Source organism: Ananas comosus, linkage group 8 (genome assembly GCF_001540865.1).
Source record: "Ananas comosus cultivar F153 linkage group 8, ASM154086v1, whole genome shotgun sequence".
Lineage (NCBI taxonomy): Eukaryota > Viridiplantae > Streptophyta > Magnoliopsida > Poales > Bromeliaceae > Ananas > Ananas comosus.
The window spans coordinates 13,805,400-13,827,241 of record NC_033628.1 but is presented as its reverse complement, the minus strand read 5'-3'; the positions used below and the strand labels follow the sequence as shown (position 1 = coordinate 13,827,241).

At 38.8% G+C, this 21,842-nt stretch overlaps 1 protein-coding gene and 1 pseudogene across 14 annotated transcripts; one reads left to right on the top strand and one right to left on the bottom strand.

Moving 5' to 3' along the window:
- Positions 459-2,115, top strand: LOC109714519 (annotated as a pseudogene).
- Positions 6,992-21,665, bottom strand: LOC109714019. Of its 14 annotated transcripts, none has more exons than XM_020238397.1 (26): positions 21,294-21,665; positions 20,412-20,492; positions 19,890-20,027; positions 19,590-19,700; positions 19,422-19,472; positions 19,183-19,283; positions 18,283-18,373; positions 17,887-18,021; positions 17,515-17,781; positions 17,297-17,375; positions 17,126-17,217; positions 16,928-17,011; positions 16,719-16,793; positions 16,090-16,137; positions 15,404-15,499; positions 15,062-15,291; positions 11,307-14,728; positions 11,104-11,186; positions 10,792-10,875; positions 10,558-10,629; positions 10,364-10,472; positions 10,214-10,277; positions 9,539-9,667; positions 9,332-9,449; positions 8,712-8,791; positions 6,992-8,246 (listed from the first exon to the last, which is right to left on the bottom strand). In XM_020238397.1, exons 1-26 carry the CDS (start codon positions 21,456-21,458, stop codon positions 7,832-7,834), a joined length of 6,420 nt encoding a protein of 2,139 aa, XP_020093986.1. In that variant the 5' UTR covers positions 21,459-21,665; the 3' UTR covers positions 6,992-7,831. The 14 variants fall into 14 exon arrangements, with proteins under 14 accessions (XP_020093986.1, XP_020093987.1, XP_020093989.1 ...); XM_020238398.1 differs by having other exon boundaries at positions 11,104-11,180; XM_020238400.1 differs by having other exon boundaries at positions 11,104-11,177.

Below are 21,842 nucleotides of genomic sequence, written 5' to 3'. Positions count from 1 at the left end.
AACTTTAGTTAAAAGTCTTTCCATTTTCTTAGTCACTAATGCTGCTGCCTTATGGCAAACTCTCGTTTTTTTAGTCGCTAATTAATGCTCCTTTACTTTCGAGAGGAATCCTTTTGAGTTCAAGCTGACTTCATGCATTTCTAGGTTGATGAATGTTTGCAACTCTTTCTACAAGGATTTATAACCAAGAAGCAGTTTCAATTCTACTTCCTTCTAGTCTATGATTTTTTCCTGCTTGGAATGTATGTGTTATTCTGTTTGTTTAGGTTTCTTCTGTCCTACTCTTAGTCCTGATGTTGTGGAATATCCAGACCGGGACAGCGTAAACTTGCCGAGGCTAAGCACCTTATCGTTACAAGTTAGTATCCGAAATTTTCTGAGTAGTTTCAGAAGCTCACGCTTGCAAATTGATGCGTAGGTGCATGTGCAGGAAATCGGGCGGCGGCAGTGGTGGTAAAGATGTGGTAATAAGGGGCAGTGATCTGCAGCAGCAGGAGAAGGTGGAGGTGTTGAAGTCAATGGAGGGGTCGGTGGAGGACCGCATCCTGACCCTCCTGAAGCCCGTGGAGAGCTCGTGGCAGCCGCAGGACATCCTCCCGGACTCGTCGACGGAGGAATTCTTCGACGCGGTGCGAGAGATGAGGAAGCGGATGGCGGGCGGGGATCCCCGACGAGTACTAGGTGTGCCTGGTGGGCAACATGGTAACGGAGGAGGCGCTGCCCACGTACGTACCAGAGCATGCTGAACAGGTTCGATGGCGTGCGCGACGAGACGGAAGCGGCGCTGGTCGGCGGAGGAGAACCGACACGGCGACGTGCTCAACCGCTACCTCTACCTCTGCGGCAGGCTGGACATGCGCCAGGTCGAGAGAACCATCCAGCACCTCATCGGATCAGGAATGGTACGTACGTCCGGGCGCTGTGCATGCTTAATTAATTAGTGACTGCCTATCTATCTATGATCTGATCTATCTATCTATTTTATCTTAATTTTGATTGTTTTGGCTCGTACGTACGTGCCTACTTACGATTTACGAACCCACCCACCCATGCACCCACCCACCCGAACAAATCAATCAATTAATTAAGGTACTCCATGCAGAGAACGATCCCTATACACCGGGGCTTCGTGTTCCAGGAGAGGGCCACCTTCGTGTCGCACGGCAACATGGCATGGCACGGCACGGCAGGGAGCACGGCGACCTCGCCCTGGCCAGGCGGGCTCATCGCGGCGGACGAGCGCCAGCACGAAGATCGTGGCGAAGCTGTTCGAGCTCGACCCCGACGACGCCGTGCGCGCGCTGGCGGACATGATGAGGAAGCGCATCACGATGCCGGCGCTCCTGATGTTCGACGGCCGCGACCGCCACCTCTTCCGCCACTACTCTGCGGTGGCGCAGCGCCTCGGCGTGTACACAGCCCGGGACTACGCGGACATCGTCGACTTCTTCGTCAAGACGTGGGGGGTGGAGGATGCCGCGCTGGGCTTGTCCGCGCGCAGGACTACGTATGCGGCCTCCCGCAGAGAATTAGGAGGATGGAGGAGAGGGCGCCGGAGANGAGAGGGCGACGTTCGTGTCGCACGGCAACACGGCGCGGCACGCCAAGGAGCACGGCGACGCCACCCTGGCCAGGATCTGCGGGCTCATCGCGGCGGACGAGCGCCAGCACGAAGATCGTGGCGAAGCTGTTCGAGCTCGACCCCGACGACGCCGTGCGCGCGCTGGCGGACATGATGAGGAAGCGCATCACGATGCCGGCGCTCCTGATGTTCGACGGCCGCGACCGCCACCTCTTCCGCCACTACTCTGCGGTGGCGCAGCGCCTCGGCGTGTACACAGCCCGGGACTACGCGGACATCGTCGACTTCTTCGTCAAGACGTGGGGGGTGGAGGATGCCGCGCTGGGCTTGTCCGCGCGCAGGACTACGTATGCGGCCTCCCGCAGAGAATTAGGAGGATGGAGGAGAGGGCGCCGGAGACCACCGCACGGCCACAGGACTCGCGCTTGCTAATTCCCTTTAGCTGGATTTTTAACAGGGAGGTACTCCTCTAATTAAATTAATCAATATCTCATTTCATTTCAATTGCATTGCATTGCATGCGCTCGCTTGCATATATACATACATATATATGCATGCTACTCAATTAATTAATTAATTAACTACGTACTCTTGTGTCTTTTTAATTAATTGCTGCTGCTGCCTCTGCTGCTTCTTCTTCTTAGAGGAGGATTCCAAAAGGATCCGATTAAATTAATGCAATAGACCTATGTTAGTTTATTAATTTACTTAAGATTTTTTCCTTTAACAGATTTGGTAATTGGTATAGGTGACGAATTTTTTACAACAAAAAAAAAAAAAAAAATACTAGTGGAACAGTTGTTTCTTCTTCTTCTTCTTCTTTTTCCCTTTTGTTTTGAGAAATGTTACGTGGCCCTGTGGATGATCTCCAAATAAAGCCATTCTCGTACAAGTGATAGATCTTTTTCAATTTTATATATATATATATATATATATATGATAATTATGATGAAGAAGGGTGGAGGCGTGGGCCACGTGGCTTATTCGGGGAACCAAAATTGGGGAACTCTTTACTACACGTAAAAGACAGGAATAATTTTATAGATTCTTTTCTAGAAACTATTAATTTTATTAATATTTTTTTAAAATTGATAATATCATAAATACTTTTCAATATGTTAAAAATTATCATAAATACTTTTTATTAGTTAAAATTCGTTACGTATGAAACGGAGTTAAATTTTCAAAATATCATTTTTATCCTTTATCTCTTATTAATAGTAGAAATATTAAGAGGTATTTTAAGATATTTTTTGTAAATTTAAATTTGAGTATTTAATATATACATATTAAATTAAATTATTAATATATATTAATTATTAAAAAAATATAAAAATTATATTTTATATATAGTATGTTTTTATCTTATTTTGGTTTTGTTTTTTTGGTTTCGGATTTCGGTTCAGCTTCAGTTTAAATATAGACCAAACGTATAACTGAATTTAAATATGGATAATTTCTGAACATTTTTTTTCATTTAAATTTTTATATATAATTATTTATTCGATAAAAATATAAATAGAGCCACTAGATTTGATAAAATTATAAAAAAATTAAAAATTCTCTTTTTTTTATACACTGAAATTAGTTAATTTTTAAAAAAACTAAAAGTTAATTGGATATCACCTAAAAAAATGAAAGTTGAGGGAGCTGTTTCAAAATGGCATATAGTTGAGGGGGTCTCCATACATTTTTACATAAGAGAAACTTAAGAGTAAATAAGTCATTTTAAAATTTAACCCAGCTTTAACCATTTAATAACTATGGTAAAGCTAACATAACTAACAGTAAGGGTATTGATGATAATTTTCTGTATTTACAGGGGTATAGGTGATATTTTAAACTTTATAAGGGTATCTATGATATTTAAAACTTTAGGAGGGGTATTCATGAAATTGCCCCTACCATCTGCTGAATTGGGTATACACAAATTAGTCCCATATTACATATTTAGAAAAAGCATATTAAAAAATAAGAAATTTGGTGCAGTCCTATATTACGTATTTAGAAAAAACAAATTACAAAAAAGAAATTTGGCGATTGTAAATAATTCAATGGCAATTTTGTTGAATTATTTTTAAATTGGCTTCTTTCAATACAAATATTTTTTTTTAGAAAAGATAGTGTGCTAGAACTAAGCAACATATCGAGACAGCCCAACCTTGAATAAAAGAAAAAGAGCTCAATTTATTACGAAACACAATAAATCACTACACCAATAATTGATTTGAGTTGCATTTATTTTGTTCGAAGATTTTTTTATTTCGCTCCAATCAAATAGTCCACCGTAAAAAAAATAATAGTTGTAAGATTCCTACCTACTAAAGCGCCGCTTTTAAATCTACTATCCCCCAAAGCTCACTCACTGACAAACAATTAAGTACAAATAATTTCCTCCTTTCTGCGTCCTTTTCCAGAAGCAACTATATATACGGCACACAGTACTAGATATTGAACTTTTGATCGACCAATTAATATATAGTTTTGCTGGGGAACACTTTTATAAGTATGTCAAAAATATAGTTTCATGGGGATTCTTCTAGCTAATTAATAGAAAGAAATACACACCATTTACATAAATGTTGACATGGAGACATCGTGAATGAATGAATGAACACTCGGTCAAAACGCCGTCCCAACTGAGTGACACTCACGTACGCCGAGCTATATAAATAAAACACATTCATCCATATCAACTTCAGTAGGTAGCTAGGTCGTTACTAATTATTATATAGTTATAAACGTACGTGCTTTAATTTCCTATATACACCAATTAATTGAATCCCACCCTGTATATATATATATATATATATATAATTCCATTAACATCGTAAAGCAAACACCACCCACGAGGCTGAAGCCTATAGCATACCAGCTGAGTCCGGCGCAACCAGTGGAATGGAGAAGTACGGCTCTATAGTATTATTATTATTATTATTACTACTATTACCACCGTTGTTATTGTTATGATCGTTGTTGTTACTGCCGCCACACGAAGCTTGAATTTCCATTGCTTTCCTAAGGAAGTGCATCGCTGTAAGGAATAAACGGCGAAGGGCGTCGACACTAATTCTGCGGCCATTCCCGAGCCGTCTCTTCTCTCTCCTCCGTCGACGACGTCCCTGTGCTTGTGCTTCCTCGAACATTAACGAACTGCGCGAGCTTTCACGTTGGAGAGACGCGGCGGCCCCATCGGCGGCTTTGAGAGCCATTCTTGGTCGATCGTGTGGAGCGCCGGGAGTGGAGTGTGAGTGTGAGAACTGGAGTGGTGAGGTGAGAGCACTCGGGTGTTTATCTTATCTATATATAGCGGGCGATGCTGCGACGGAGAGCGGGGACCAGTCGACCTTCGTCTTAATGACCGTATAGCCCACGTGACGGGTGGGGCCTCTGCGTAATTCGTAGGGTTAGTTTAGTCATTTTCGAGAAATAAACTCGACCCATGTGCTCAGCCAATCATATTACGCCGCCGGTTACCCTCTAGTACTGCTCGTTGAAAATGCCGGAGAAAGAGGGACCATTCCTAACGCGAGTGGCAACTATATTTTTTGAAATATAACTACCATTTTTTTTCTTTTTTCTTTTTTTACAACAGATAATCATATATAGTCACTGAATCGTTTGAGATAAGACACGCGAGACTCAAAATCTCGTGCTAAAAAGCATGAAGATTGTGTGTGTGTGTCATTATGTACCACAGGCATGTCTGATTACCAGTGAATTCACAATCGGCCGACCAAAGGAATCCTTGGATAAGAAACTTAATTACCTTTCAGACAACTAAAATATATGAGCAGCCTAAAATACCGAAAAGCATTGATGTTTCTAGAGTTAGGTTCGATCAAAAAAGTTGGGGAGTTATCATGTTTACCTGCCAGTTGCATCTACATTTATTTTCCGGAGCATATCACTGACAGCTATTGTGCTTAAGTAGAGGTTGTAAAATCCAGCGTGATTTGAGAGCTAAACCATACGTTTACGGTAATTGGTACGGAACCCAATTCAGAACTTTCCAGATGAAAGCTCAGTGTGTGAATAGAATTGGAGCAAACACTTATAATCTTTCAGAAAATTCCGTTTCATCTATCTGCATCATCCTACAGGATCAATGAAAGGTTCATAGAGCATTCTAGATAATGTCAAAGTTTTCATCTTTGTTGTTCGAGTATATGTAGTTACTATGACAGTCAAACAGTCTCTAACAAAGGTTAGTAAATAGTGATTTATTCGAAGTAATTCCAAACTATCTCTAACAATGAACTGTACACGAAGCTATAGGAAGTTAGGATCCAGCCAGAGATTTCTTAACATTTGTTTTAGGTTGTGTCGTTCTAACTGCTAACTAGAGCCAAATTAAGGGGCACGCGCGTGCCGATGCACACAAATGCAGGGAAAAAAAAAAAAGAAAAAAAAGAAAAAAAAAAAAAAGGAAAGAAGAAGTTGAGTTTTTCTTAGCTGTAGTTCATGTGCAAGAAGGGAAGCTCATCTTGTAAGGTAGTTGCAAGGTCATCGTCATTGTCTGTAACCTCAAGAGGAAAATCTAGAGATGTGCTTAGAGCAGTAATAGAATTGTCACCGATTACTACTGGAGAGGGACTTTTCACTGTTGCATGAGAGCGAACGAAGACTGCGATATCGATCAACTTGGATCAGACCGATTCAATGTTGCTTTGCATAGATGACTTTTTAGTAGAACACATTTATTTAACAATCAAAGAGTGACAGGTTGGTTCCTTCAAAATAAATAAATAAATAAATAAATAAACAAAAAGCAATTAGCTACTGTCTTTCTTCCAAATGCCGGAATGAAATTATAAACTGTCAAATAGCACTTCATGCAAATCTTGAAGAAAGATCTTCTCTTTTCTTTTTCCTTTTTTTTTTTTCTTTTTCTTTTTCTAGAGTTTATTAGTGGGGTGCTGCAAAGCAAAGTGCTTCTTCCCCTTTGGATTGATGAAGACCTCTAAATGCCACTAGTCGTGGTTCGAGGACCTTCGTATGGTTCTTCTTACGTCAGAGGCCCAAAATGATAGATCTAGCTCCTCCAATCCGGGCCATTGCCACTAGTTGGAAGAAACAAGAATTCGATATAAATCTTTCCTCTACTTTCTTTCCTCTTCCTTTCCTCTCGACCTTTCCTTTCACTTTTTTTTTTCTCTATTTTGGGAGACATTCCTTAACACACCGGGGGCTTGTTTGGTCCAGTAGTTCTTAGAGTAGAACTGTCTGAAGCAACAACACTCTCGCAGTCAATTTCAAGTATATATATATATATATATATATATATATATATATATACATATATATATATATATATATATATATATTTTTTTTTACATCTCTAATCTCTAAATTTCATAAAAGTTGAATGATTACAACGAAGTTTTGGCAGAACAAAATGGAGCAAAATTTTGATTTTTAATGCTTTCACAAGTATATTGCATGTTTAATTAGAAAATTCAGTTTGGAATCTGTTACACAGCTCTTCCTGATGAATCAGGATAATTGGGCATAATTGATGGACACGTGCATGCGCCTGAGTATCGCACAGAGTTCGGCGCATATAACCCAAAAGGTTACCTTAACATGCGATAGCATTCGCATTATCAATGTTCCATGTGTTCTTAGACATATCGTTGGATTGTGTACCATAGGGCAAAAGTAGGTAAACATACCTTTTCCTACCCGCTTTGACTGTTAGAAAACATTTGAAGAGCCACCACTCCTAACCAGAAAAATGACTCGGGCTCAAGGGCAGTAGCCCTTATAATACTTACAAATATATACAGGCAAAGAGCCCACATAAGCTGAGAAGGTCCTAAGGAGAGGTTACCATTAAGTGGTGCAGATTCAACCAGCAGTTTCCCATTTTCTGTTCCTAAAGATTACCCCTTCGATCTTTTTCTGTTTTCCTTAAATTCTGTGATACATTAGACATAACTCTTTGTACACATGGTGCATTCTCCTTTGGAAATAAATAGGGTGGAATCCATAGGGTTTATTCTCGCCCAGGAAGGGAATCCATGATCAGCATAGAAAGAGCAGAGATTGAATGAAGAGAGGGAGTATTTCATATAGAAAGATCTTAGAGGCCCTAACGCGCACCAACATGATTGACATAGAAACAGCAGAAAAGAGGGCTAGAGAAACTAACAGACCTGGAAACTCCGGTTTGATTCCCTCTTCCGCCGTAACTGAAAAATGCGCCGCTTCATCCAACAAGATAAATAGCTTTCCCTCCCTCGTCATTCAAGAGTGCTTTCTCTCCCACTTCCCTTCCCTCCTCCCCTCCCGCTCCCGCCTCTCTACTACCTGCCTCGACCTACTGCCTCTTGATCCATGCCTGGGAACCAATCCATCAAAGGCTGAGCCCAATTCTGGGTCGCCAATGCTACTTCCGTCCCCCGAATCCCTACTACCCTCAACACTCTCCTCGTAAGTGGTACCCCGCTCATCTGCAGCCCGATCCCTCGACTGCAGAATTGTTGGAATGTGACCCGAAAATGATCTGGATCCAGCAAGCACTATAGTTGGTGTGGTGGGACCATGAGCCACCAACTGAGACGTGCCGGCCTCGCGGTCTCTGCTGCTTGCTCTCAGGCTTCCTTCCTGCTGCTGTCCACTTCTAGCGTTCTCTCTCTCACGGTACCTTTCCCTCGGCCGGCTGCATAGCATTACAATATATAATGAACAAGTGCTTTGGGAAGTTGGTCCTTGAAGAAAGAGAATTTAACATAATGTTCCAATTAATAATGCTGAGGTCTTGATCACGAGATCAAGTTGAACAAGAAAGTGGCCTATCAAGTTAGCCTTGAGCACTGAACAGCCACTTAAAACAGTAAAATAACAATAGCATGGTTCTTTTTCTTTCCTTTTCTTTTCTTTTTCCCCTTTGACCAGAAAAAAGTCAGTTTTATTGGATCAACCAGCTGAGAGATATATTTGCAAGTTTTAAAATTTCAAAAGGATAAATTTGATAATTAAAACTGCGGAAGATAAATCAGATATTCAACTACTTGGAAAGTATTTATAGGCAATTATCCCTACATTACTAAACATGATTCCCACTAAATGAAAACCAACATAACAAACTGAAAAGAAAGGCACTATACAAATTGGAAAAGCCAACCTGTTTTGGGTAGAAGAGATTTCTCTTCGCGACGAGCGAACTCCAGATTCAACTTGTTCTAATTCCCGTTGCAGCTCTCTCTACAAAAAGGACGAAAGTATGACTCATCAGCAGAAAAATCCAAGCCACCAACAAAGTCAAATCCACAGCAACAATACTAATGCACCCGCACCAGCAATCACTTGGTCTGGTGTAAGTAGGGCAAAGGCATCAAAAGTCAAAACAATATGAAGTTTACAATGAGCCAGCAACTACTTCGTTCTGAAAATTGATATAGTCAAATGTCATCCACCAAGTTTCAAATTGGAGACAAGGGTTAAATTTCGTCATATCACACAAAACCCAACATAACTATATTAGATTAGATTCTTCATTTAATCCTATCTACAATTAGAGTCAATTTCATTAGTGTCAAAATTTTAAATTGGTCAACATTTTCAGACTTACAGTTAGTTAAACAGGCCTGAATTTGAGTGTTTGTTCAAATTTGGATCATTACAATTGGGTCATATGGCTTTAAGTATGGTTGTTTAAGTATAATGCGATATTTTGAAACAGACTCTGAGTTGTTTGAATACTGGATTTCATTTGATAACAGGATCAGATATCAGTACTGGTACCTGCGTTTGCTTTTCCCTTTCCATATCGACGTTAAACTGCAGCTCCCTAGTCTTTCCACGCTCAACCTCCAATTGCCGCTGTCGCCCAATTTCACGTTCTGTCTCGCTTGTTCTTTCCCTGAATAGAGTTGAAAAATATAAAGAAAGAGAGATTTTAACATTTAAAAAAATATTAAAAACCAAAAAAAAAAGCATTAAGGAATAAACCTATCAAGCTCTTGTAGAAGCTCCATTTCGCGTGAAGTTGCCTCCTCCAAATACTTTTGGCGGGCATGCCTAATAAGAAGCTTCTTTTGCCTACGAGCTATTATTTCTTCTTTCAGCTTGGACCGTTCTCTGTAATTGAAGAGAAATTAATCAAATATCTAATTTCAAGTAACCAGCCGAGCAGTTCGATAATGCTTCTATTCAACGATTAAAGAATTTTTTGTTCAAGTACCTGCTTCTACGACAGATAAATATATTAGGAAAGAATTCAAATGCTTTAAAGCATAAACAATCTATAGATTATGGTGTGGGTACAGTAATCTATATGATGAAATGGTACTCCTAGATCATCATATCTTCAAAACATATCAAGTTAACAGAGAGCTGTCATGTGACCAAAAAATCATTTTGCTACATTAGAAGTCTGTCAAACTCAGTATACCAGTATTACATTGAACATCTTATTAGAGCCATAAGTTAGACTCGCTTTATAGGATATTAGAAAGCCTCATCTTCTTCAAGTTCCTTCTAGTATCCTTCACAATAACAAAAGTCAACTAAACATACTGAGATGCATACAAATGCACGAAGAACGCACGCCGAATGCATCCTAGCAGTTGCAAATGAAGAAGTATAATGTCATTCAAATTGTTCAGGCACTTCACCGAAACTTACAAGGATCGTATGTTATCTTTAATTTGCCGAAGCCGATCATTAGTTTTATTATCATCCTTATAATCTGCCAAACAAAAAGAAGAATAACCAATTTGGACCAACATGAGTAACAACAACAGCAGCAAACCATATACAATGAATTTGACTTACCTCTAATATAAGAAAACTGAAGGGCATCTTCGCGTGGATACTCTGGAATTTCTTCTAGTACTTTCTCTTTTTGAAGAAGCTCCATCTCAATCTCAGCTTCTTCTAACTCCTACACATTACAAAAAAAAATAATACCCTAAATGAAAATAAAAGCAAGACAGACAAAAACATAATGGATTAAGAAACTGTCAAACCTGAGACTCCCCATCAATTCTTCTTGAGAAGTAATCAAAATATGACTTGACAGAACTAAGGGAAGATAAGACCTATTGGAAAACAAAAGTTAATCTCAGTGAGAAAGTGGAACATCTACTACCCAACAGATACTCAACAAGAAAGCTGCACTAAACGATACTTTATTGACACATGAGCATTAGATTATTTAACCCGTGCATAAATTAAGTAAACCATCTGTTAACGCAGCTGACCTCGAGAATTGACTCACGGGTGCTTTCAAAATCAGGGTCTCTTGGTTTTTCCGTAGAGGTGGACGAAAGTGCTTCACTTATAGCCTTGGATTAAGGGGTAAAAAAAAAAAAGGAAGGATAAGTAAGGGCATCTCCCATACAGGCAAAGTAAGTCGTGTGGCAAAAAAGATTTGTCATGCTAGGCCACAATTCTTAAGGTAATGAAAAGCAGGGAACATATAGCATGGTGCTGCATGTTAAAGAAAGAAAAAGGGATAAAAAGAATCATAGCTCCATAAATTTGAGATGATAATAGAAAAGGGAGAAACCTACTGATTTTGCACCAACAGAATCAGTCCTTAGTCGACAAAGAGCTTGGCACAGAAGTTTCTCTACATCATCAAGCCCTCCCATAACAACATTAAAGATAAAGGAAAGGGTAAGAACGTTGCATATGAAAACAACTCAGTAATGAAAAAAAAGGCAACGCCAAATGATGATATTTAGCAGTAATAAAAATGTTAATTTCAAGGTACCAGCTCTTGAAACTCCCATGCTCTCCAAGTTCCTCCAGACACTATCAGGTATCAAACTAATATCTTCAGCAGGAGAATAAAGACATGCATTTGCTAGGAGAATTAGTGATAGTTGTGTCAAATAACCCTCTTCAATGGTATGGTTAAGTTTTCCCATGCCCTGCAGAATGGTATCACTGGAAACAAGAAAGGACTGCAGATGATTTCTATCTGTAAATGGTGCATAGTCTGAAAGCAATGCCATTGCTTGTGTTCTTAATAGCACTGAAGTGTCGGATAAAGCTAATGTGACAACTATATTCCATGTCTTAGAAACTAAAACAGATATTACTGATTCAATTGAATTTTGATTAACTCTGCAAGATTCTGTGACTGTATCAAAGTCACTACTCAGCTTAGCGATTCTTCCTAGTTGCCCCAACGCAATAGAACGTTGTTCTGGTTCGGGATGATTCAGCATTGTATGGAACAAATCAGCCAATGAGGTCTCCCCATTCTCGAGGCAACTAACACCACGCACAAGTAATAATGACAACCATTTATCAGTCTGCAGTCTCCAGGAAATCCTTGGTGCATGAAGACAACAGTACTTGATTACAAAGCATATACTACTAAGAACACGGCCCAGAGAGATACCCTCCGGCAACTTAAGTAAATACTCGAGCATAGCAGAAGATACTAGCCAACACTGATTTTGTTGACTTGTTGATATAACTCCCACAAGTCCTTCAAGAGCACTTGTACAATATTCAGATTTGAGATCACCAAAATCACATTTAGAATTAGCTCGAACATCCTGAACATTGAAATATGTACTGGTTTCACTGATAGCATACAGACATCTTGACAACAACTCACATTTTGCTATTGAAAAGGAGAGTCTCAAGGCCAACTGATAATGCAATTTCCAGCTGACCTCGATAGCTGGTATGAGCTGGGAAATCAACTTCCCTATTCCAACATAGAATTCTTTAATATCGAGCGCAGATAGACAATCGATTTCACGAATGGATAAACCAGAATCAGGCTTGTCACTTCCAAGATCTTCTGTTGACTTGACCACTCTCTGCCCTGAACTAGATTCTTCAGATAACAATATCCGATCAATTGGAATGTCAAAGCCCAATGATGTTAGATATTGCACTAGTACTGCTTCACAACTATCCATGACCTTTAGGAACGCACTAAGATAATCATAAAAAGAAGATGTTGGTTCTGAAGTGGTAAAATCAACCCACCCTAATAAGGACTTCAGAATTTCAATCTTTTTGCTAAATGAGAAATCAGGAAACAGAGATCCCAGAATGAAGATTACCAGTGATAGACGTATGCTCTTCTGTCGAGATGCATCCTCAGATTCTTCTCTGCAACTAATAATGTCAAACAGTTCTTCAAAACTTGATAACTCAAAATCCTGGTAGAGAGAAACATTGGTCAATAGCCTTTCATTGTCACCAACCTTTCGTAAGAAATATGATATCAGCGGCCTCAACAGAGACAAAACAGACTCGAGAAAAGCAACATCTGTGTAAGAGGCTCGACATAGCGACACCAAAATTTTTGCTACTCTGGGCATTTCAGGAACTATTGCTTCCATATGTCTGGCAACAATGGACTCGAGAACATACAGAACAATTCCTTTGGCATTAACAGCAGTGCATGCTTTCAAACAGTCACCAGCACTTGCTACCGAAGAATGGCCCTTAGGGTTTCCAGAGTACGGCCACAAGCACATTTCAGAAAACCAACAAAGAACATCTGGTACAGCATTGGAAGGGAGGCATTTTAGCTGTAAGCCTACAGCTTCCAATATATTGTCAGCAAAGGAACCAAATTGCTTGATTATACTTGGAAAGTAGAAATGCAAGTATGGATGAAGAACCTGAAATGAAGGTTCACTATCCAATGGATCAGAATGCTCCAAGTCTTTCTTATCTTGCAGGAAACTTCTGTTCTCAAATGGTTCCATTTTTTTAGCCATCACTTTCTGCTTTACTATTTTACCTATCAGCACAAGCTCATCTGCAAATATAGACAGTAATAAGGTGAGCTGGGAGAAATCAGAGGCAAGAAACAACCGCTCGTTCAAATATTCCTTTGCATAACGAGACACCGCCATCCATCCAAGAAGCCGAGGGAGTGGGCAAGCACAATTTGAAAAATATGATATTTTCGCAATCCACGATGACGGAGGGACTAAACTTCTAAATCGAACACCATTTTTTCTAATGCCTAGTGAATTCATCCCTTCATTATCTCCAGATGATGCCAGAACTAATTTCTGAAGAAGGACCCAGCGCCTTCTCACACCATGTAGCTTTTCCAGATCTAACTGTACATTTCCTGCTTTCATTTCATGGTACAAAGACATAAGTTGCCTGTTAAGATTTTCAGCAGAATGCAGTATAATGTCAATCACATTCTCTGCATGGGAATAGAGTTCAGTTGCAGACTCCAACAAGAATAGCAGGCTCTGCAAAAGAATTTCAAGAGATGAGTGCTCTTCCCTCTGAAGCTGACGTATGATAAAGCGAGAAAGCAAAGCCTGATTTTTCCTAACCAAAGTTACTGCATCAGCAAATTCCAAATCTGGCAGGGATATTTCTATGAACCGGTTATTTTCTTCATCATCATCCGGATAAGGTTCACCAGCATATGTTCTTTTCTGGTATTCACCATCCAATTTGGCAGCTTGTAAGAGTATCTCTAGGACCGTTTTGTCCCTTTTTTCTTCAGAATGAGCTACTGGAGCCAAATCATTTTTCCTTGGAAATTTCCTATCAAGCTCCAGAACATCAGTTTCTTGAATTAATTTTGAGCGAATACTATCAATCTGATTAATCAGCTTTGTGTTTTGTCTGAAGGACTTTATGAAAAAGGGATTGACGTAGCATTCTGCAGCTAAAAGTAAGGCATCTATCCCAGCATTGTGACCCTCCAGAGTACTGTCATGCTGGGAGCATAAATCCAGCGCTAATCTTTGAAATTCTAAAGCTCTTGATTCACAATCGTGAACGTTTGAGAGCTGGAGATAATCTGCCAGTGTATTGTGGTAATCAGCGGAGAAAACATTGTCCAGCCGAAAAATCCCAGCCGAGATTCTCTCTTTCAGGGGTTTTCCTTCTGAGGTGCTATGACTGGATTCTGGGCTGATTTTATCGGAACTGTTTATTGAATTAATGTTAGCAAAACTTAACAGCATAGATTGTTTCAGTTCTGCAGAAACAAATAGAAGGTTGCTTTCCTCAAACATATTTCCTTCAGATGTATCCATCTTCCCATCAACATCATTGCTAAAATATATAGAAGAAGGGGGCACATTAGCGGTAAAAGATTCTTCATCAACTTTTGAAGTTGAGCTTTTGCATATGTCAACATCAGGAGGCAATGGCATGTAAGGATCCAGAATAGAAAGCAGGACACTGTATAACAAAAGGACATACATATCAGTCCTTTGCCAATTGAAGAAATATAATATTTAAGAAGAATAGTGTTTCATTACTTCAACAAAGACAAATTAAAATATGTTTATAAAAGAAAAAAAGAATTCGCCGCTAATTTTTGAATACGCAATAAAATAACAACGTCTTCAACTTTATAGATATTGTGAGAATCTGTTTGACTATTGAAAATACTCACAACAGTAAGTTAATTGCCACAATCAATCAAATCATCTCTAGATTTTTTTTTGCTTTTTGTGAGAAGAGAAAGAACATCGCTTGAAGGATAAGAATGGTTCTGATTGACTAGTATACCTTGAAGCAATAGAACCTCGCCGCCATTCAGACTCGAGAGATGGAAGAACAGGATGCTTTTTAACTGCTTTACGAATTATATTTAGGGCAATAGCACAGGCTCTCTCCTGCTTTTCCAAAAATACAGCAGAATGATCCCCAAAAGCAATTGTATTCTTCACAGCAGTTATAGCAGGATCAAGAAAAGGTTCCAGCATCTCCAAAAGGAAAAGCAATTTATGTTTAACTTCCTGAAGTAAACAGTAAAAGAATCAATTACGGCAAAACATTATATAACAAGAAATAAGCATAAGTAATGCAATTAGTATTTTGATGAAGAAGAGACAACACCAGAAGTCAAACCTTATACTCAGCAAGTACATCATCCATATGCCCAGATATGGCCAATATCACATACTTTAAAGCAGCACGCGAACGAGTAATTGATTGGCGGTTTCCCTAATAAACATTTCAAAATTGCAAAAAAGCATTGGAGTAAATGCTTACAATCTAAGCTCATTTCAACTAACAACACTCGATAGCATTTTTAGCCACCAAAAAAATCAAAAATTATCAAGTAAATAAACTTCGATATTGATGCGGAAGTAAACATTGATAACATCAAAGTTTAAAAGTTACGTAAATTTCCAATGCACTTTAAAAGGTAAAAATGCAAATGCAGTACATGAACTATAGCACATTTTGAAACGGTGTCCAAAATTATTATCTTTTTCCAATCACTACCTAAATTACAATATATTTGAGTTAGGTACATTGCCCTTTAGAATATAACAGTATATTTGACATTTTAGCTTTAATAGAATATTGTATCCTGACAGAATACTCTGTTATTTGGAGAAATATCATACAACTTCTCTGACAGAAACCATTAAGTTCCACAAAAAACTGATGGAACTTTATGAAATCAAAAATTATGAAAGATAAGGCAGTAATATCAAAATTTTGTACTCGATTCAATATACAATATAATTCAGGTATGGCCTATAAATTTTTACATTTTAAGACATAAAATATGCGAAAAGTATTACCTGGATAACACTTAATAGGTCCTCCAAAAGTTCAATTGTGAGATCTACCTGTAGAAGAGTTGATAAAATCACTCCAAAAAAGAAGTTACAAAAAGTTATAGGGGCAATTGCTTATATAATCCTAAAAAGTCCCAATTTTTGTATTTACCCTCTTAGAAGGCTAATATCAAAAATACCCTTTCAAGGTTCCAAGTTCTTTCAAATATACCCTAGAGTTAAATTCTATTAGTGAGCAGTTAGGAACAGCTATTATCTCTGTGAAATTACTATTTTGTCCTTTTAAATATACAATTCTACCGTCACCAACTTTTCTTATTTGCTCGAGTTAGGGGCCAAAAAAGTATTTCAAATTTTTGCCCTTTCAAATATACCCTTCTACTATCACCAACTTTTCTTATTTGCCCTTAAGTTAGGGGCAAAATAGGTATTTTTACTATCTTTTAAGTATGGTAGAAATTTAACTCAGCTTTAACCCAAGATGACTTAACAGACACTAACAGCGGCGGTATTTTTAAATAACTGAAAAATATACGAGAGATAAAAGTAGGGGTAAATAAAATATTTCAGAGGTTCCGAGGGGAATATATAGGCAATTATCCCAAAATTATAAATGTGGCTAAGAAGAACACCTTCAAGATAATGGTAGATATCCATGGTGACAAAGGACCAGAACACAAATCAATTAGCACGCATGCTGCCTTTGCCTGATAAATGCAGTCAAAGAGAAAAAGTAAATAACTTGTTCGTGTGGTAGCCTATTGCATTTTCATTGTGGTTTACTATTGAGTAAAGAATAAGATAGCGTGAGCGTTCGCGTCCAAAATGTCAACTAACGAACATGAGATGGTGAATACGAGGAAAGATAGCCGGCACAAGCATGGATAAGAGGTTGGTACACTGATGATGACGTCATTTTGACAATCTGCACAGCAACTTAATGTTAAGAGGTTATCAATGATACAAATGGCATCTTAAGAAAACGCCGATTTATTTTTCAAAACAGAAAGAAAATAGATAGTTACTTTCATAAGCACACCTGAGATAGAGCATACTGTGCCGAAGGATGTTTCCATTGACAAAAACTATCATCGACTTGATCAGTTGAGCTACTACTGAGAGGACGAAGAGCTGCAAGACGAAAAGAAGCAGCATATAATATACTAGGAATCTATAATTGATAGAAAAGATAAAACGGGACACAAATTACCAGGAAGCAAAGCTTGTACAAGAGGTAATATAGACCACACGTCTGAGTTGCTATCAGCTAACTTGGAACAAAGAGTAGGCTGCAGATTCACAACAAAAATAGATAACAAATAATATATATATATATATATATATATGAATATATGAGAAAGATTCTTCCTCAAAAAACAGTTATTTCAAAATTTAAGCACGGGACAAAAAAAGGGCAAGAAACTTTACCTGAGATGCAGAAGCATAGAGAACATGAAGAATACCTTCTTCAACAGCTGCAGTATCCAACAAATTCAAATAAGCAGCATCATAATGAATTTCTACGATCCTGAAAACTTCTCCAAACAAGCATGAAAAGTCACTTAGATGCACGTTGCTCGTCGCTTCATTTTTAGCTATTTCTTCAGAAATTGAGCACAGAGTTGAGTCGCCATAAGGGACCGACTCATCAAAGGATTCCTTAGGCTCCATAAGACTTTGCAGAATTCTCGACAGCTAAATCCAAAAACATAAGGCCATAAGAAAATAATAGTATATAATTCTACAAGGAGAAAGAAGATACTTAAAGACAACAGAAGCAGAAGAAACAACAATACATACCCTACGACAAACAATTCCAAGATGGGTATCATTATATGCTTTCCTTAAGACAACAAACACTGCATCATAGCGAAATGCTATGGAACCAGAAGCAGGTTGTATAAAAGATGGACTGCGTGATCTCCTAGGTTGCGCCTGAAAAGAAAAGGCTCCAAGTTAAATAATATCACTTACACTGTTTATTAGGAGTCATATTGTGTAATCACGTAAAATGTTAAATCTCTAGACAATAATTTGTAGGATTCAACTAGTCCAAGCAACAGAGATCCCCGAGATATATTGTGTGATCTTAATACAAAATACGCTAAACATTGGTAAGATAGTTCAGAAGAGAGAACTTTCTCAAATGGTTAACAGATGATCAAACAAACAAAGAGAAAAGGCAACAATACCTACCACAAAGTTAGAGGACACAGTTGGATTGGAAGTTTGGTTGTTTCTAGAAGCATCTAAATCAGCTGGGTTAAGCTGCATCTTTGTTGCTTCCCTATATATTATGTAGAAGACAATTGTCAAATCACAACCAACAGGACAGAGACATCTGAAAAATACTGCCAGAAATTACTCCTCAAACCACAAGGAAAAGTTATGTGTTACAAACCAAGTGTTTTGAGAGTTGAGGGTAGCATAACTTCAAGGTCATTGACGTGAAACACTATGACCTATTTACATGGCTGGCATATGATCATAAAAGCAATAACATTACCATAACATACAAAAGCCAATTACAGGATTTTATTCTAGCAGTTGTCACTAAACAACAATTAAATCGATTTTGTTGGTCTTTATTCCTTAAGGATGTATTCCCGCAATATAAGTGTATCTTAGTCATATCAAAAAGTTTGTGAGGCCAAGTGTCATCGGTGACGATAAAAAAACCAACAAAAGTCAAGTAAACCCTAGAGTGGTACTCCTACCATGAACTACAAAACACCATATTCATGTCCCAAAAAAAAAAACAGTCAAGTAAACCTCAGACTGTTAGTTATGCATCGATCTCCCTCTTAGCAGTTCTGCGCATCTATCGACTTCATAATCTGAGATTGTTTAATCATGCGGCATTGGGTATTTTCTTAAGAACAATTCACATGACTAAACACAATACTCATCTTAACAAAAACAAGGGGAAGCAAGCAACTTGATACTACACTGAAATGTTAGATGACCTATAGATGGTGCATGTTGTAAGCACAACATCACTCTATGTTACCTGGTAATATTTTAGTATGTATATCACTAACAATCAAATGCAATCCCTCTTTGTTCACAAGGTTATATACAAACAGTTAACATCACCTCTCAATTACAAGGCGTAGTACTGGATAAAATGGACCCACAAGCATTGCAAGAAAGCGTATTTTACTTTCAGCTGCATCTGCGAAGCTTGTAAGATCTGCCTGCAGTAAGACAACCGAGAACCAATAATTAAAACAAAAAAATCAAAGCAAGAGTTTGCAGGAGAAAGAAAAAAATCACAATAGTTAAAACCACAAGAGAACAAAAACTTTAAACTAAGAAAAGGCAAATGACTGTACCTCAAGGTAGGGAAGAAATACTACCAACCGCTTTGCAATGTCTTGAAGCAACTACAACTAAATCGCATTAGAAATTGCGACAACATCATAAAAATTGTTTTGGACTAAAAAGTACGCACAAGCTAAAGATTAAGGCACATAGAGATTAAGGCACATAAAGAAACATACCTGAAGGTGCATATCGTCAGCATCTTGTTTGTGAGATACAATGTGAGGCAACAAGTAATTAACAACTGGTTGAAATTCAGGTTCCAATCCAGGTACAGGAACTCCAATCAGCTGGCAGAGGAGTCTAAGTAAAATAATCACAAATACAAGCAGACAATATCCCCAAAATAAAAAATATTATAGTGCTTGACATCTATAACAGATGTTAATTTCCAAGTGGAAAACCTTCATTAGTGTTTTGCAAGCTGATAAAGAAGGCAGAGAAATGTCAGAAGAACAGCTATCAAACCAAGACAATACCTGTATAGAAAATATTGCTATTGGATTGCCTCGCAGACAATATATCCGTACATAACGGCAAGGTGTGTAGTTCATTGGGTACATCATATCACGCCTAGGAGCTTCACAGCGTGGTCGGACCTTTACAAATGCCTCAGGCTGAATACAAATGATAAATTTAGTTACGACAAATATGAGCATGGAAAACATATAAGATCCTAAAGGAAAGTACTTGACACACAAAAAAAAAAAAAGGGAGTGATATAAAGGAGTGATAAAGCTTCAAACACAGAGAGAAACAGGCATCATTAATCATTCTGTCTAGCAATTCCTCATGTTAATGAGCCAAGAGAATAATTACAATTCCGCAAAAATTATTCACAGAACCAAAACTTCTTAATAATAGAGGATGGATAATAATCATGGGAAGATTAGTGCATGATATCGTCACTATGCTGGAGGAAATAGCAAAACTCACATGGCAAGGGCAAGTGTATCGTTGTATTTATAATAAGAATAAGGGTAAAAATTGAATCTCCAAACCTTATAGCGCAGTCCAACTGTGATCTCCCATTCAAGAACAGATTTATTATAGATCCGTATTTGTGAAAGCAGGCAAGCTTCCTACAAGTTAAAGAATATACCAAGTAACAAATTTGTCATCAAATATGGGCTATAAAGCCACATAAAAGTGAATCCAAGTCTAGCATGAGCATTTAAAGGGCAAAAGAATCGAATTCAACCTGTAAAAAAAGAAAATCTTGTTCATTGACCATTGAAGAAAAAGCAGCGTCACAACTTTTTGTAGCCACAGTATTTAGAAAAAGCATATCTTCAGGATGTGTATATGAAGGAAACTAAAGCAAGTTTCTTCAGACAGTTGAAGATAGCCACTAACGAGACACGGCGGAGAGAGGACAGAGTGGTAGAAAATTAAGGGGGGAAGAACAAGGCAAATACTTATGTAGCAGAATAATACTGACAAAGTCAGCACAATTGTGTAGGTCAGATATTTGAAACATTACTCACTCCTAAATATAGGTAATTTAGGGATTATTCTTATAGCTAAGTAATAGCGACAGAGCCGGCAACATTGTTTAGGTTATATTTTCCAGTCCCATCCATATATTCCAACTTCCCAAATGGCTTAAAAGGAAAAAAAAAAAAAACAGTAGTCCAAGAAGTAAAAGAAAGATTCATTAAAAGCCACCTTTACTTTATCGCCTTATAATAAGCTGACATACCTTTCCATCTTTCTAGGACACAAAGATCGCCACACGGTGTCATAAACATTACTACGGCCTGGATCTAACAGGCTGTATGAGTTCTATCAATCATATGGGCACCTCTATGTAGACGATTTACAACATCTACCGCAAGAAGCAAGAAGGATAGCGATAAAGAAGGGAGGGTTTAGGGTTCTACATCGAGCTCGAGGAGGATCCACTCTTTGGTGTTGGTTGCGGTGGACCAGTGGGTGCGGAGGTCGGAGTCGAGGACGTGGGAGGCCTTCTGCGTGGGGGATTCACGGGACGTGGCCTTCACCTTGTAGGGCAAGGGCCTCACCCGCGGCTCCAGCTCCATCTCCATCTCCCCCCTCCCCCAAACCTCGGAACTAGGGTTAGGGTTAGGGTTAGGGTTAGGGTTAGGGATGAACCGGCGTTGGGCGTCGTTGCTTGGGGACGCTTCTCTCTCCCGACGGATCGAAATCGCCGAGGGAGCGAAGAGAAGCGACAGCAGTAGCAGTGGGGAACGGGAGGGGGGAACAGGAACTACTAACAAGTCGAGCACACAAGATTGAAGATTGGCCTCGAACCGTTGGGAAACCCCTTTTATAGTTCTTGACCTCTTACCGACCAACGGGTGGGAAAGTAATGGGCCGGGCTCGGTAAAAGGGCCCAAAATATGTCCGGTTCGGTCTGCTTATTTCATTGATACTCTGTCGGCCTCTCCGAGCAGTGAGCCCATTTGATT

Bases quoted from the DNA above. Each gene is read 5' to 3' on its own strand.
- LOC109714019 (XM_020238397.1), bottom strand. From the start codon at position 21,458: ATGGAGATGGAGCTGGAGCCGCGGGTGAGGCCCTTGCCCTACAAGGTG. The intron at 17,376-17,514 runs GTAAAGTTTCTT...GTGAATCTGCAG, and splicing joins TCTATGCTTCTGCATCTCAG to CCTACTCTTTGTTCCAAGTT. The intron at 17,012-17,125 runs GTGTGCTTATGA...GTTGCTGTGCAG, and splicing joins CACAGTATGCTCTATCTCAG to ATTGTCAAAATGACGTCATC.